Here is a 15,309-nt window from a genome sequence, read left to right on the forward strand (position 1 = left end):
TCAGATGCAGTTTGAAGTGTGACTTTGCTGAGCGTTTATTCACACACTGAAATCGCCACAAGATGAGCTCAGGAAGTGAAACGCAATTAAGCTTTGCAGCTGATTGCAATGAGGATGGAAACACTGTGCTGCTTTGTGGCTCATCAATGCAGTCTATTGTTAAGAGATTGCGTCATCAGCAACACATTCACAAAGCCTGGCGAAACATCTCCGTGCTCATCTTATAAGCCCTCCATGGAAACACGAGTACACGGTATTTACCATGCAACTAAGAAGTTTATTTGTTACGTTCTTCTGTTTGATTTGGATGGTTTGTTTTGCCAGCATCAGTGTGTGTGTGTGTGTGTGTGTGTGTGTGTGTGTGTGTGTGTGTGTGTGTGTGTGTGTGTGTGTGTGTGTGTGTGTGTGTGTGTGTGTGTGTGTGTGTGTGTGTGTGTGTGTTCACTCATGGATGCATCGAGCGTATTGAGAGTCGTGTGATGTGAATTAGACGAAGTCTCCGGGGAAAGTCTGATGAGCAGGTTTTGGAAGCTGATCATGTCTGACAGACGTCAACTCACGCTTCGCTTTTCTGCACCAGAGTAACTCATTTCTAGCCTATTTGGAATTAGTGAAGTCATTTGTGTGCAAAAAACCAAGTGCAATATTTTCACCTGATTTGATTTTAAAGGAATGATCACTTTTGTAGTTTTATTTTTTTTAAGATGATGGTATGTTGGTCGTGTGTACACATCCATTGTAAATGATAAAATCCACCAAGTGTTTTTTTGTTTTAACCCAGATTTTTTTCAGAGTTGTAACGCACATCATTTTATCATTTGAGTCCCTCTGAATCATGTTATTTTGAAGAAAATAGCATTTTTATGACTGACAACAATTGTTGCCAGTGGGTCACACAGCTTGTCACTAGGTCAAATATCACCTAATAATAAGAGCAAAATAATACTACACATACCAAACCCCAGTGTGGTCCAGGTCACGAACGTTAGGACACGTCTGAACTGCATTAGCCAATATATCATCAGAAGTGCAGAACCATTAGCCCAAAGCAGACGTCTTGAGTGTATAAAGTTCCCATCTGTCCTCCCAGCGTAAATGGATCATTTATTATAGAGTGCAAAGAGACTTTTAATTAGTAAGTGTATTGATGACATATTATGATGTAATTTATTATTGATCAGCCTGGAAGAAACTGCCTAATTATTTGGAGAAGTAATGAGATAAGAAACCTGCCATGCTCTGTGAGAATTTGATTTTATCTAAATGGCTACAGGACTAGACTGTGAACTGAATAGAAATATGAGCATGTTTTGGGTTTTGACCCATTAAATATTATCAATAAGAAATTACTGTTTTAAAATAATTTTTATTTCACCTTATTGTTTTCAGTTCTAATGTATTTTATCAATAACTGTAGACAATTGAGCCACTCTTGAAATAGAAATAAATATCTAATCATTTGAGATATGAGCTGTGTCCTTCAGGTTTCTGCCAGAAATGTTTACAGTTGGTGAAAAGCGAAGCGTCAACAACCTGACATTTATTACAACATGGCCCACTGCACCGGCACCCAGCCATCCGCGTCTGGGAGGAGAGGTGATTCCTCCCAGACAAAATCTACATTTAGTATCGTGAGCCTGATAGAAACCTGTTATTTAATTACTTTGTGGCCAATTTTTTCCTCATTTCACAATTTCATCAATTGATCGCCCCAACTTTCCTCACATGTGCTTTCAAATAGACGGCATGTTCAGAGTTGGAACTCATCTGAAAATTACAAAGAAATCCTCACATTTGTGCATTTTCTTTTAACTAATACGTTCCAACCTGACTATTTGGAGATGTGAAAAGTCAATTTCTTTGGTCTTTCAAACTTTATTTATTTATATAGCACCAACTCATGCAGTGTAAATGCAAATCATGGTGCTTTACATACAAAATAAAATAACAATCAAAAGTACAATTTAAAACATCCCATACGACCCCACCCCCCACCCCCCACGCATACACACACCCTCACTCACACTCATACACACTCTTTCCATCTTTGTTCACCCTGGCAGCTCCATCTCCAGGATCCTTCTACCAATGTATTCACCATCTCTCCTCTTTTTGTGTCCAAACCGTTTCAATTTAGCCTCATCTCCAAGACATTTTGACGCTGGCTGTTCTTCTAACGTACTCATTTTTAATCCCATTAATCCCCATAACTCCTAATGAAATCCATAACAGCTTCAATTTCTTGGCCTCCACCTCTGTTTCTTATCTCTTGATCAGGACTTCTGTCTTCAAACCACATACAAGGGCTGGTCTCACTACATTCGTGTAAACCTTTCCCTTTAATCCAGCAGCTACCGGTTCCTAACCTCATCTATCAACCTGTCCACCACCAATTTCTTTCTCTAAATCTACCAAGACACCATCTTCCGACCTTCTCAAAGCAAACGCTGCATGTGTAGTACTCTAAATTACTCTGCTTACAAATACAGCACTTTTCCCAACCTAACTTCAACTATTCTTTCCCAGAGCTTCAGCATGTAGTCTATCAGCTTTGCACCTCTATAGTTGTTGCAGCTCTGAGCGTCACCACCGTTCTCCACTCTCTTCTCTCCAAGACGCTTCCAGACTTCCTCCGGTATCTCACCAGAAGCACCTGCCTCCCCTTCCTTCATACTTTTCAACGCTTATCTCCAGTACTCGCGTTGTAAAAGAAAATCAGGGGGGATGGTGGATTTTATCATATGGGGACAGATAATTTATGCTGATTACAAATAATATAATATAGCAGCAGTTAAATGCAGCCTTCTGTAAACTTTAAATATCCACTGGGCTTACATCAAATACATCAAAACACAAAAATAAAAACAGTTTTCTGAACTTATCAATATGACTCTGTCCTTTAAAGGATAAGTAAAATGGATCACTGCAAAAACTCAAAATTTTAACAAGAATATTTGTCTTATTTCTATTTAAAATGTCTCATTTTAGTAAAAAAAAATCTCATTACACTAAAAACAAGACTCATCACTGGAAAAAACGACAATTTTCACCTGTTCCAATTAGATTTTCACTTAAAATAAGTAGAAAAATCTGCCAGTGGAACAAGATTTTTTTTGCTTGTAATAAGAAGATAAATCTTGTCCCACTGGCAGATTTTTCTACTTATTTCAAGTGAAAATTTACTTGAAACAGGTGAAAATTGTCAAATAAGTTATTTTTTTGGTGATGACTCTAAATGTTGAAATAGCAGTAAAACCACATTCATTGATGAAATGACATAAGGGATGGAAAGGGGGGATGGCAGTTTTACAGGGGGATGATTTTGACCGTTTTTATTTCAGGGGGGGATGCCATCCCCCCTCATCCCCCCTCAACTCCAGTACTGGTTATCTCCCTTCCACCTTGCTGATCCTTTCGTTCTTCTCTGTTTCTTTCATCAGTAGATTAATCACGACATCATATCAGTTTTGTTGCCTTTTACACAGTTGCTCACTCTTGCCGAAGTGACAATGTAATTTATTTATTTAACTACACAATGTTGGGTGGAATACCATGTTAACAGCCTTGAAAGTTTTTTCTGTGTGCATGACAACATTTTCTGTTTCTGTTGAGTATAGAAACAGTTTTAATGTATAAAACACATTTTTGAACCTGCAACACTGAGGAAAAGAAAATGATTACATCAATTCATTTTCAGATGTTAACATGCTCCAAAGAATATACAGGAAAGGTTTGAATAAAGGCTTGAAAAGGAAGATTTAAACTTGGAAAGGTAGGACCAAACAAAAGGGGGAAACTGCACAAACATTATATGCTTGGGAGAAAGCTGATGCCATTGTTCACTTTAAAAAATAAATAGATTTCTGGTTCTTCGTGTTTAATAACGACAAAAACCATAACTGTAAAATTGAGGAAGATTCACAGACGTTACAAACACAGAGGGCCCGATTTACTAAGATCCTAAATAAAGAGTACTAAATTGCGTGTGCACTGAAAAAGTTTGCGCGTGCTGTTGTTGCGTGGTTTGCGGGTGATCAACTAAGATTGCCTGCGCAATTGATAACAGGTGCAAACTGCAGTATTTAAATGAGGTGTTGCGTGTCTTACGTTTGCGCCATGGAGAGTCTGGATGGAAAGCACAGTCACAAGTCACAAGCGCAAAATGAAATTGAACGAGTTGGAGTTAGAGATATTAGTGGAAGAGGCAATAAACACATTCATGAACTACAGCAAAGAAATTTAAACATTACCAAAAGAAACGCAATATCGGAGAAAACCTGCGATAGAATAAATGCAGTTGGTAACACAAAAAACAGAAAAACGTCTGGTTTTTCATATTTCAATTTTAGGCACAGATCAAAAATACGAAATAGAAAAACGGGCCACAGAACCGAATTTGATTTTAATATTGAATTGGTCGGGTTTGCGTGACCCCGCGGTGCTCGGCATGATCTGAGGAGAAAAAGACATCAGACACAGAGCTGGAGAGCGCTTTGATTCATCTATTTATGAGTTAAGTTTTTATTCAGATGTCCACAGTATATTGCAAATATTATATATTATATAGCAAACACTGACAGTAAATGTGTGACAGGCGGGACCATCATCCGAAAGAAGAGAAGAGAAGTGTTCAGAACAGCGCACAGAGGAGAGCGCACACTAAAGGATGATTTATGGTTCCGCGTCACACCAACGCAGAACCGACGGCGTAGGGTACGCGGCGACGCACACCGCACCGCGACCCTACGCGTCGGCTACGCCGTCGATTTAACGCAGAACCATAATTCAGGCGAAGCTGCAGTCTCTGCGCTGATCCTGACACAGCGGGACGGAGCGGATTTGGTCATGATGTTTAACCTGTGTTTTGTGATTAATAAGCACGGGTTTTAATTAAATGTCATTTACGAAGGATGATTTCACGTTCAATAAGATAAGTAATCAATAAAATACAAAGTTTTGGCACAAAGGCTTGGCCTGCTTGTGGGCGAGTGGAGGGGGACACAATAAGAGAAGGTGGCAAATATATAAGGCGAAGAACTAAAGAAAAAGTGGCCTTTAATAAAACTTGTGCAACCATTTTTAAAATAGCATGCAGCAGAATAAAGACTCTCTCTCTCTCTGCATATTCTTTGATTTTGGATGTCGCCTCCTTGCCACAATAACGGCAGCAGCAGATTAGCACCTTCCTTTCGAACGTATTAAATACAGACGCAATCCCAATACGCGCAATTACTTTCAGGCTTGGTAAATCTCATTGCGCGTGGTAAATGGAGCAATTTGCATCTTCCCCTCCCAGTATTTAGCGCGTTCTGGCAGGTACGCCTCATATTGATTATTCATCAGGGCAAAAGTACTAACTGAATTGCGTGTGCAATTTTGCGCATTTCAGAGACGCAGTCGTCTTTGCACGCTGTTAGTAGATCAGCTGGCACTTTGGTTTGCGGGTGCTGTCAAGTTTGCACACGTTTTAACACACGCAAACCTTTAGTAAATCGGGCCCAGAGTGATGCTGCGGCGTCTCACGCTCCAGAGAGGTTTCTCACTCTGCATCAAGGTGATACAAAAAAGCTCGAGCTGAGTTTGTGAGCACTGAACACTGAACTTCCTCAGTTTTCACACTATCCAACACTTGAGCTGTGGTACACACCTGTATCTTTCTGCTCTGTCTCTGGTGAGACAGAGTTTAACATGACAGAAACCTCTAACTCCTTTGAGGTAGATCTTTTAGCTGATGGCTGCTGGAGTTCAGAGCTGGGTTTGAGCCATGTGGCCAGAGCTCATATAGAGCCAGGTTGGTAGTCTTTGGCAGGTTTATCGTTCCTGATGGTGGGGGTGTTCTTCCATGTGGACCCCCAGCAGTCGAACACCTGCCTGCTGGGGACACGGCTGGCGTGAATCATTTAGCTCTCAGGTTTGCTCTTACCGTCCTGCTTTAGACACAGCCTCGTTCCTGGAGCTGAATGTGGATGGGGTGAGGGGCTTGTTGGTCCACAGAAACGTGCACCCCGACTCGATTCCCCCCCAGTCTGCGGTAAGACGAAAGAAGAAGGCAGCGCAGCTCCCGCCGGAAGGTTTTGTTAAAGTAGAAGTAGATGAACGGGTTGTAGATGTGGGAGCTCTTGGCGAAGAGAGCCGGTAAAACGAAGCCCTCCGGAGCCATGTACCAGGGTTCCTTGTGGAAGATGAACAGGAAGGACACGACGGCATAAGGGGCCCAGGCAATCACGAACCCCAAACTGATGCAGAAGAACATCTGGAGGAGGAAGTCACAGAATTTGCAGTAAAAATAGAAAATAAATGAATCATCTCTTATGACGCATGCTGGAGGTTTCTAAAGAGATCATGCTCCTTCCACAGAGAAAAAAATCAATAGTCGTGTGATTGAGCTGCCAAAAATACGTTGTGTTTTCATTTGTTTGGTCACTAAGAATGGTTGATTATAATATGAGTTATCACATGAGCCATTACAGTCATGTGATAATAATAATTGAATGAACTGAATTATGACGACTCCTTGAAATGACATCCTACTTAAATAGATCTTTCTCTGTTGTTTCACCTCCACACAAGAATTCATGCCCTGTACCAACACAGCTTTAGAAATTGAAGCAGACTTTTGAGAAAAGTGATGCAATGCACGCACATGGTTGCACAAAGACATCTGCATCTATCGTTGTGACGAAGGTACAAACGGATAGTTGGCACAGGTGCAGCTTGGTGTCTTGGTGGTTAACACTGCTGCCTCACAGCTAGAAGGTTTACATCCTGGTTCTGGGGCCTTTATGTGTGAAATGTGGATGTTTTTCCGGTGCTTGGTTATAAATTTGTCAAAAGTACTGACTTATAAAGAAAGGAGCTCCTCCATTAGTTTCTAGGTTGCTCTAGGTCAGGGGTCAGCAACCCGCGGCTCTAGAGCCGCATGCGGCTCTTTAGCACCGCCCTAGTGGCTCCTTCAGCTTTTTCAAAAATGTTTGACCTTTTTTTTCCTTTTTTTTTCTTCTTTTTTTTCTATTTTTTCTTTCCTTTTTTTCCTCTTTTTTTCCCATTTTTTCTTCTTTTTTCTTTTTTTCTTCTTTTTCCCTTTTTCCTATTTTTCTCTTTTTTTTCTTCCTTTTTCCTTTCCTTTTTAATCTCGACATTTTGACTTTTTTCTCGACATTTCAACTTTTTTCTCAACATTGTACTTCAACATTAATCTTGACATTTCGACTTTTTTCTCGAAATTTCAACTTTTTTTTTTCAACATTTTGACTTTTTTCCTCGACATTGCGACTTTTTTCTCGAAAAATCTTGCCCCAGTTATAACTAATATAGATACATGCAGCATATGTTGCCTTCATTCTAAGGCTTATACAAAACTTTTCATTTTTTGCGGCTCCAGACATATTTGTTTTTGTGTTTTTGGTCCAATATGGCTCTTTCAACATTTTGGGTTGCTGACCCCTGCTCTAGGTAGTCTCAGTGAGGAAATAACCAACCTGAGGGGTTGAGGGCATAAAGGCACAAGCGCCCGAGATGTGACCGTTCAGACAGACCTTTAAATGCCATTTAAACGAGACTCGTTCCTATTAAACAGGACACCTCTGAACCAAGCTCGTTGCTCTGGCCGTCACATCCAAACTGCTCACTCCTTGCAGGAGTTTTGTGAAAAGCTGAGGTGATTTCATCTAAGAAATGTCATCTTTGGCTTAAGCAGACAGCGGTTGATCTGTTTTCTTTTTCTTTTCTTTTTGTCATACCAGTTTCCTAACATCTATTTTCACAAATTTGCTGAATCAGTGCTATGGCGGTTGCTATAGCTATTACACAACAACTATGTCACCATCTACGTTACCAACATTACCACACCCTGCAGTCACACCGCACTAGAACATCCTTTCTACATTCAACACATTTTAAATTGTTTTAAAGGCCCCAATATCGCAAGTTAACCCTGCTTCAGCTTCTTGGATGCTTTAAGATAAAGCAGTTTAGCTTTAGTTTATAGCCTACAGGTGGCTTCTCCCTGTTGTTGTTGTATTCACAGGCTTCTCATTTTCCACTTGGTCCCTCACAGTTACCAGCCTGAACCCTCTGCTGTGCCATAGTTGAGTCCAAGGTGATGATTTCCAAAAATAAATTAGCTTAGCGTCCAACTGCACGTTTCGAGATTAAAACATATAAATAAAGTCAAGTCGTCGGGGAGCACAGACACGAACAGTTCGGCCTGTAGCTCACCACGGATATTCGTTTTTCAGTGAGACGCAGGTTGTTGCGGATGCCCTTGGCGGACAGCGAGTAGGAGAAGCGGGACACTTTGTAGAGGATCAGACACTGAGACGCCACAATCAGCAGGACGGGGACCAGAGTGAAGCAGGCGAAGGAGCAGATCACGTAGAAGGCGTCCTTCATGGAGGAGTGATAGTTCCTCCAGGCGATGGTGCAGGAGAGCCCGTAAGGTTCAGGGACGTACTCGCCCCAGCCGAACAGAGGGAAGCTGGACCACACCGCAGAGACCAACCAGATGATGCAGCAGATCAGCCAGATGTTGGATCCTTTCAGCCAAACAGCTGTGAGACGGGAGAACATGTGGTCAGCTTAGTTTAGCATAGTTGAGCAGAGTTGGCTTCAAGAGGAGACTAAGAAAGGAAGTTCCAAAGAAACTGGTTGTTTTAGATTGTGTCTAATGGTTTTAGCTTATTGATTTAATTGAGTTAGGTGTTATATAAATAAACATATTTTCTTGTTCTGCATTTAATTTAAATTTCTAGTATTTTATTTTGCTGAAGTTTTGTGACGTTTCCAGTTATTTATTTTTAAATTTTCTTCTATTGAAATACGTTTTTTTGTTTTTGTTTTTGTATTTGCCTCATTTAGTATGCACTTATTTATCTTTAGTTGTACTTGGATTTATCTTTAATCTATCTGTTTTTGGTTATTTGTTTTTTTTTTGTTTTTTTTTTCATTTTCATTTTTTTTTCATTTAGGAAAATTCATTTTCTTTTGTTCATTGTTTTCTGCTTATTATTATCTTTAGTTTTTATTTGTTTCTGTTTTTTTGTCTTGTTTTTCTTTTTAGTTGTTGTTCTTTGTATTTGTTATCTACTTTGTTTTATTCTGTTTAACTAACATTTTATATATTGTACTGTAAAAGTTTTATAGAATATAGAATATAGATGTATATTTGTACTGTTGGACCCCAGGAAGAATAGTTGCTGCTGAGGCAGCAACTAATGGGAATCTGAAATAGATAAATAAATAAATAAATGTGTCTATGGAAAGACAGACAAATAAGATGTATGCTTTTAACTTGTGAACTTCAAAAGTTTGAAATGTCCTGCAGTAAACCAAACAATAGCAAGCCTCACTGTTGACAAAGCTGTAGCAGGTCTTCAGGTAGCGGCTGATGCTGATGGCTGTGATGGTGAACATGCCGCACAGGCCACAGACGAAGCAGCCCAGGCCGTAGTAAACGCACGTGATGTTTTCTCCCAGCCACACGTGGTGGAAGGAGGACAGGATGGGCAGCGGATAAAAGCAGACGCAGCACAGGAAGTCCACCACGGCCAGGTTGATGCACAGCAGCTCGGAGCCCGCCATCTTCTCCCTCCTGCGGTAGCAGATGACCAGCACCAGCCCGTTCCCCAGAACAGAGAGCAGAACTATCCACCACGTTAGAAGACCAGAAAAACACAAATGTTTGCTCTTCGCATTGACGCTGCATTCTTTTATTATTTTTTCCTTTACAGGAAACACAACTGTGAACCCAAATTTGACTTATTACCTTATAAAGTGGGTTTGGTCAACAATGACATATTTCAGGCTTAGAGGACACACATAACTTCATCTCTGACTTAAAAACAAGAACTGATAGATGTAGCATTCTTCATTTACACCATTGATGTGTACATCTTCCAGTTTTGCTTGAAATAACTTCCTACAGATGTTTTGCTGAAGTTCACGATCACACTGCCAAACTTCCTGCACTTGCAAGCAGTTTTTTTTTTGTCTGCATATATATTAATGGTTAATACCATGTTGGTAAGAACCTAAGGCATATATATATATATATATATATATATATATATATATATATATATATATATATATATACATATATATATATATATATATATATATATATATATATATATATATATATATATATATATATATATAAAATGCATATATATATGTATATATGCATTTTTGATATAAAATATATATAATATATTTTTTAATATATCGCATATATTTATTTTATTAATATATCTATATATACATACATACATACATATATATACTATATATACATACATACATACATATATATACTATATATACATACATACATACATGTACGAAATGCACAACGAGCACGGGAAATCTGCAAGAGAAAAAACAAACAGACACGAGAACAGGCAGAGACACAAGCAGCAACTATAGACAAGTTTTACGCACCAAGACCCGGGCTCCGCCATTACCCTACACAAATGCATTTCATTTCCGCCGGAAGTGGTTTGCGCAGCGTCTACCGGTGTAAACACAGCGGCGTGGATGCTAGCCTAAAGCAAAGACTCGCTGCTCGTGAGCTTTTAATGTCGACAACTATGTCATTGCAATGGGAACACGGTTCTACTACTTTGACTGGAGATGGCGTTACTCTCCCCCACCCAAATTCAGTGCAGAACTGGGAGGATAACGTGACGACATGGCCCAGCATAACGTACAGCAAGATTTGCTCCTACTTCCTGCAATCCATGGCAATAGATGGAAAAGCAATGGACAATCTGAAAGCCTCTGAGGCAGATCAATATCTGCACATCAACAAAGTCGGTGGTGGGCACACAATCATCACAACAGCCTGCTACATTGCATTGTATTTATGATGTAGACTAACACACGCAGACACACACACGCACGCACGCACGCACGCACGCACGCACGCACACACACACACACACACACACACATACACACACACACACACACACACACACACACACACACACACTTAATGTAGCTATGGTGGGCATTGTTTGTCCCATCTCCAAAACCATCAACTGCCTTAGCAAAATACCAGTAGCAATGTTAGTGTATGACAACTTCTTCATAATTAACAGTATTGTCAGCTTTATAGCTAAAGTTGCTGAACTTACCCTCAGATTCAAGTCTACGTTTCTTTCTCTCCGCCGGGTGAGTTTACGCCTCTTTGGCTGGGGAGAGCGATCGTGACCCAACCACAACTCAGGGAAAGGATTATCCTTTGTTGGTGTTTTGTCAACAAAGTGATGCGAACAGACAAAAATGTTGCGGGGTGGTTTTTTTTTAGATTCAATGCCTTCAGCCAGGTCCTTGATTCCGAGTCGGTATCAGGCTTGCGAAAACAACGGAGTGCATGGACATTGCCTCTTCGTAGCTGGTTTGTGGTCGTAGAACTCTCTATCTAACCACTCGTTCAGGTGCTTTCTCCAGTTCTTACAACCAACCACCGCACACGTCGTTCCTGAACCACTTTTCTTCTTTGGAATATCCATTTAGTTGCTATATCCTCTTTGTCAGTGCTATGTCGGCACTTGGCACAACGCCAGTGTTAGCTAGTAATACAGAACTAGTCCGCCAGAACGGAAGTGGATTGCATCGACGGGAGGACTTCAGGAAGTAGAGCGGAAACGGCTCAAAAACGTGTCTATCCCAGGTACCCGGGACCCAATCACAGCTGGCTACTGCGACTATCTGTCCCCCAAAACTGTGGAGTGAACAGATGTGTATGTGTGTGTGTGTGTGTGTGTGTGTGTGTGTGTGTGTGTGTGTGTGTGTGTGTGTGTGTGTGTGTGTGTGTGTGTGTGTGTGTGTGTGTGTGTGTGTGTGTGTGTGTGTGTGTGTGTGTGTGTGTGTGTGTAGTCCTATCAATGCTCCACCTGAACTGTAACTATAGTGGAGGATAGAGGGCGCAACCCCGCCACCCGAGAGAACAGAAGCAAACAAGGAAGAACCCGGAACCCAGGCCACCAGCAACCCCACAGAGGGGAGAAGAGAGCGGGAGGAAACCCACCGCCAGCGAGGCCCGCCCCCCCCCCAGCGGCGGCTGAGGGAAGCCCCGGGCGGAGCCCCCACGACCACGGGAAGAGGCAGCTAGGGAACCCATGGCGGTGGACTGGGACCCAGGCGAACCCCGACCACCCAGCGCGGGCCGAACATGGGGCCAGGAGGCCCCAGGCCAACGACCCCCACCCGACGAGAGGCCAGCCTGCCCGGAGAGACGGAGCCGCCCCGACTTGCAAGCAGTTATAACCAGTGTTGGGAGTAACGCGTTATTTAGTAACGCGTTACAGTAACGCCGTTAGTTTTGCGGTAACTAATACTCTAACGCATTACTTTTTAAATTCAGTAACGCTGTTACCGTTACCAAAGGTGCGTTACTCCGTTATTTCTGGCTACAGTGAAGCTTTTTTTTCCCGCACGCGGAGACCAGAGGAAACGTAGTGGGGATGTGTGTGTGCTTTCAAAAACATGACGGTCATGGCGAGACCGCGGTGAAGTTAGTTTTACGTTGGATATTCGTTGGATATTCGACAGAAATGCCCCCAGAGCGAATGTCTGTCGAATATCGAACATAAAACTGATTTCACCACGGTCATGGAGAGCCGAGAGACGGCGAGTTTCGCAACGTGGAGATATTGTCATTACAGTAATCCCTCGTTTTTCGCAGCGGTTACGTTCCAAAAAGAACCTGTGGTAAGTGAAATTCTTTTTACAATTATTATAAAAGGCTTCAAATTGCGGAGATCAGCACCGCCTCGCACGTATTCCACTGCTCTTCTGACTGAGCGGCTGCATCCCGACTCTGTAGCGTCTTTTTCTCCTAAAGCCCACGGTGCAGGTGTGTTTTTTCGAGAGAAGAAAATAGTTATAGGTTGTTTTGTCGCTGTTTTTTCTTCTTGGCAAAAAGATTCTTATAAACCGACATGCCACCATTGGTTATATTTGAGACTGTAGCTCATTGGCCGTTCTCAGCTTGTTGCTAAGCAACCAACGTTATTGACACAGGAAGTGAAGAAGCAGGGGAGACTGTTTAGCCAATCAGAATGCAGAACACAAGGCACAATGCAAATCCATACAGAACCTGCTGAAATGAAGGCTAGAGGGGCATTAATGGGAGCATTTAAATAATGTTTTTATTTAAAGTAACTCAATAGTTACTTTTCATAGTAACGCATTACTTTTTGGTATAAGTAACTGAGTTACTAACTGAGTTACTTTTTTAATGAAGTAACTAGTAACGGTAACTAGTTACTATTTTCCAGTAACTAGCACAACACTGGTTATAACCTTGTCTTGCAAATACTTTCAACTTTGCAACAAGCAATATTTCTGTGCACTTCAAAACTGTCCTTTCATCCCATAACTCCTCCAAGCATGCCATTCCTGGTGTCAGCTCTTAAAGTAAATAAACCCAAACCAACTAACAAGAAAACCGTACCAAAGGAGATACCATTAATAGATTATTTCATCAGTCTTTTAAAGCAACGGAAGTTACCTAGAGGTTGAACTCTGCAAACATGAACCCTGTTGAAGGAGATGATCTCAGAATTATAATCTCAAACTAATTTTAAGCAGAATCGATGACTCAGTTCCGGATGCAGCAAAGCAACCCAAAATCATACAAGTTAGGCTAAAAACAAGCATGTAATCCGAGTTTGAGGAACAGAACATTCAGTTAATATCACTGATAAACCTGGTTGTTAAACAATAAAAGGTAGGTTGTTTGGTAAAGCAGGTTTTCTAAAACTGTATATAATATCTTAATTTCATTTTGACAGCAGAAGCTTTTTACTTACACACATGCACGAGTTAACTGTCATCACATCTTAGTATGATGACCAAAAATACTTCATAAGCAAGGATGTCAGAAAGAGTTAGAGACTTTTATGAGACTGAATCTGTGTCGTACTCCTTTAAGATGTTTTAACCATCGTCATGTAATCAGACTGTAAATAATCTTTGTAAACTAGTTACCAAACCGTCTCTTTAAATGACCTCTAAGAGATGATCGCATTAAATAAGAAAGTTAACACAACATCTCACTCAGTATCTACAAGTCAAAAAGTGTGAGTAACTGACCCTTGGAGCTCCTCTCTGCTGGGAGACTTCCAGTAACATTTTAGCAGGATCATACTGTAAGTGGCTGCTGCCTTGTCAGGAAAAAATCTGTGAAATGTTTTGAGGTGAGACAAAAATGCAGAGAGCAGAAAACCGTGCATACCGACGCAGAGGATGGCCAGTCCCACACAGATGTCGGCAGCTGGGGTCAGTTTGGAGGAGAACACCGAGTCGGTCCGGTTGTCATCGGAGGAGTTCAGAGGCATCTGTGCTGCGCAGTCTGTCAAAGCGAGATGTCAACTGGGAGGCTGACTTTCTTTTATGCAGTAGGTGGGAGCGTCACCATGGGAACATGGAGTATGAAAAAGTGGATGATGTGATCAGCTCCACTGGTGTGAGGAAAGGTTTCGCTGCTTCATTACGAGTGGACTCCCAGAGGCGAGAGAAGTCGGACTTTTACAAATTTGCTGAGAGAAGAATGTCTGAAGAATGTCATTTATTCGTATTGATAGCTCTGTTTTCTTGTTGTTTTTTAACATTGCTATTATCTATGCAAGCTTTTTGGCTGCAGGAGCATGCTGACATGTCAGTCTTTACTCGACAAATGAATGTCTCTGGAGCTGAAAATAAAATACAAACAGTGCTAAAAGTCAAGATTGGTTTATAAGTGATACAAAGGATAAAACCTCTGAAGGCTGAAGCCCACCACTTTGCTGTTATTGTGGACAAACCTCTAAAGGTTTGATGTTGGTTTATAATCAACATAATTAGATCTCCAACTATGTTGGTGGCATATTCATGCATCACATGTGTAATGAGTAAATAGTGGACTGCCTTGGGGAGCATTTTCAAAACAGTGAAAGCATGTTTATTCAAAAGTTTCAACTTTGATTAAATGTTCACACAAAAATTAATATCCAGTTCAGGGTCCAATAGAAAAATATTATCAAATTTCTTCATAAATTGCATTTCTTTAGCAGTATTTCTTATATATCATGTATGTCTTTAAATCTATGACTTACATATCAAAACATGATATTCAGCATAATCATCAATATCCAGTCCTTAACAGGTTTTATGTTTTAAATGAGGTAGATACAACTTCAGATTAACAAAAACATCTTTAAAAAAAATGTGATTATTGATTTTTTTGAACTAAGCCAAAATGCAGAAACAGTTTGGGAAACTGAAATGTCTGTCAGAAACACACACCCAAGAAGCATCAGC

At 40.9% G+C, this 15,309-nt stretch overlaps 1 protein-coding gene across 1 annotated transcript; it reads right to left on the reverse strand.

Moving 5' to 3' along the window:
* Positions 1–5,572: 5,572 nt before the first annotated feature.
* opn8c (opsin 8, group member c) lies at positions 5,573–14,348 on the reverse strand. Its single transcript, XM_061746981.1, has 4 exons — positions 14,246–14,348; positions 9,348–9,641; positions 8,218–8,549; positions 5,573–6,253 (listed from the first exon to the last, which is right to left on the reverse strand). Exons 1-4 carry the CDS (start codon positions 14,346–14,348, stop codon positions 5,933–5,935), a joined length of 1,050 nt encoding a protein of 349 aa, XP_061602965.1. The 3' UTR covers positions 5,573–5,932.
* Between the last annotated feature and the right edge of the window lie 961 nt (positions 14,349–15,309).

The sequence above is a fragment of the Cololabis saira genome, chromosome 18 (assembly GCF_033807715.1).
Source record: "Cololabis saira isolate AMF1-May2022 chromosome 18, fColSai1.1, whole genome shotgun sequence".
Lineage (NCBI taxonomy): Eukaryota > Metazoa > Chordata > Actinopteri > Beloniformes > Belonidae > Cololabis > Cololabis saira.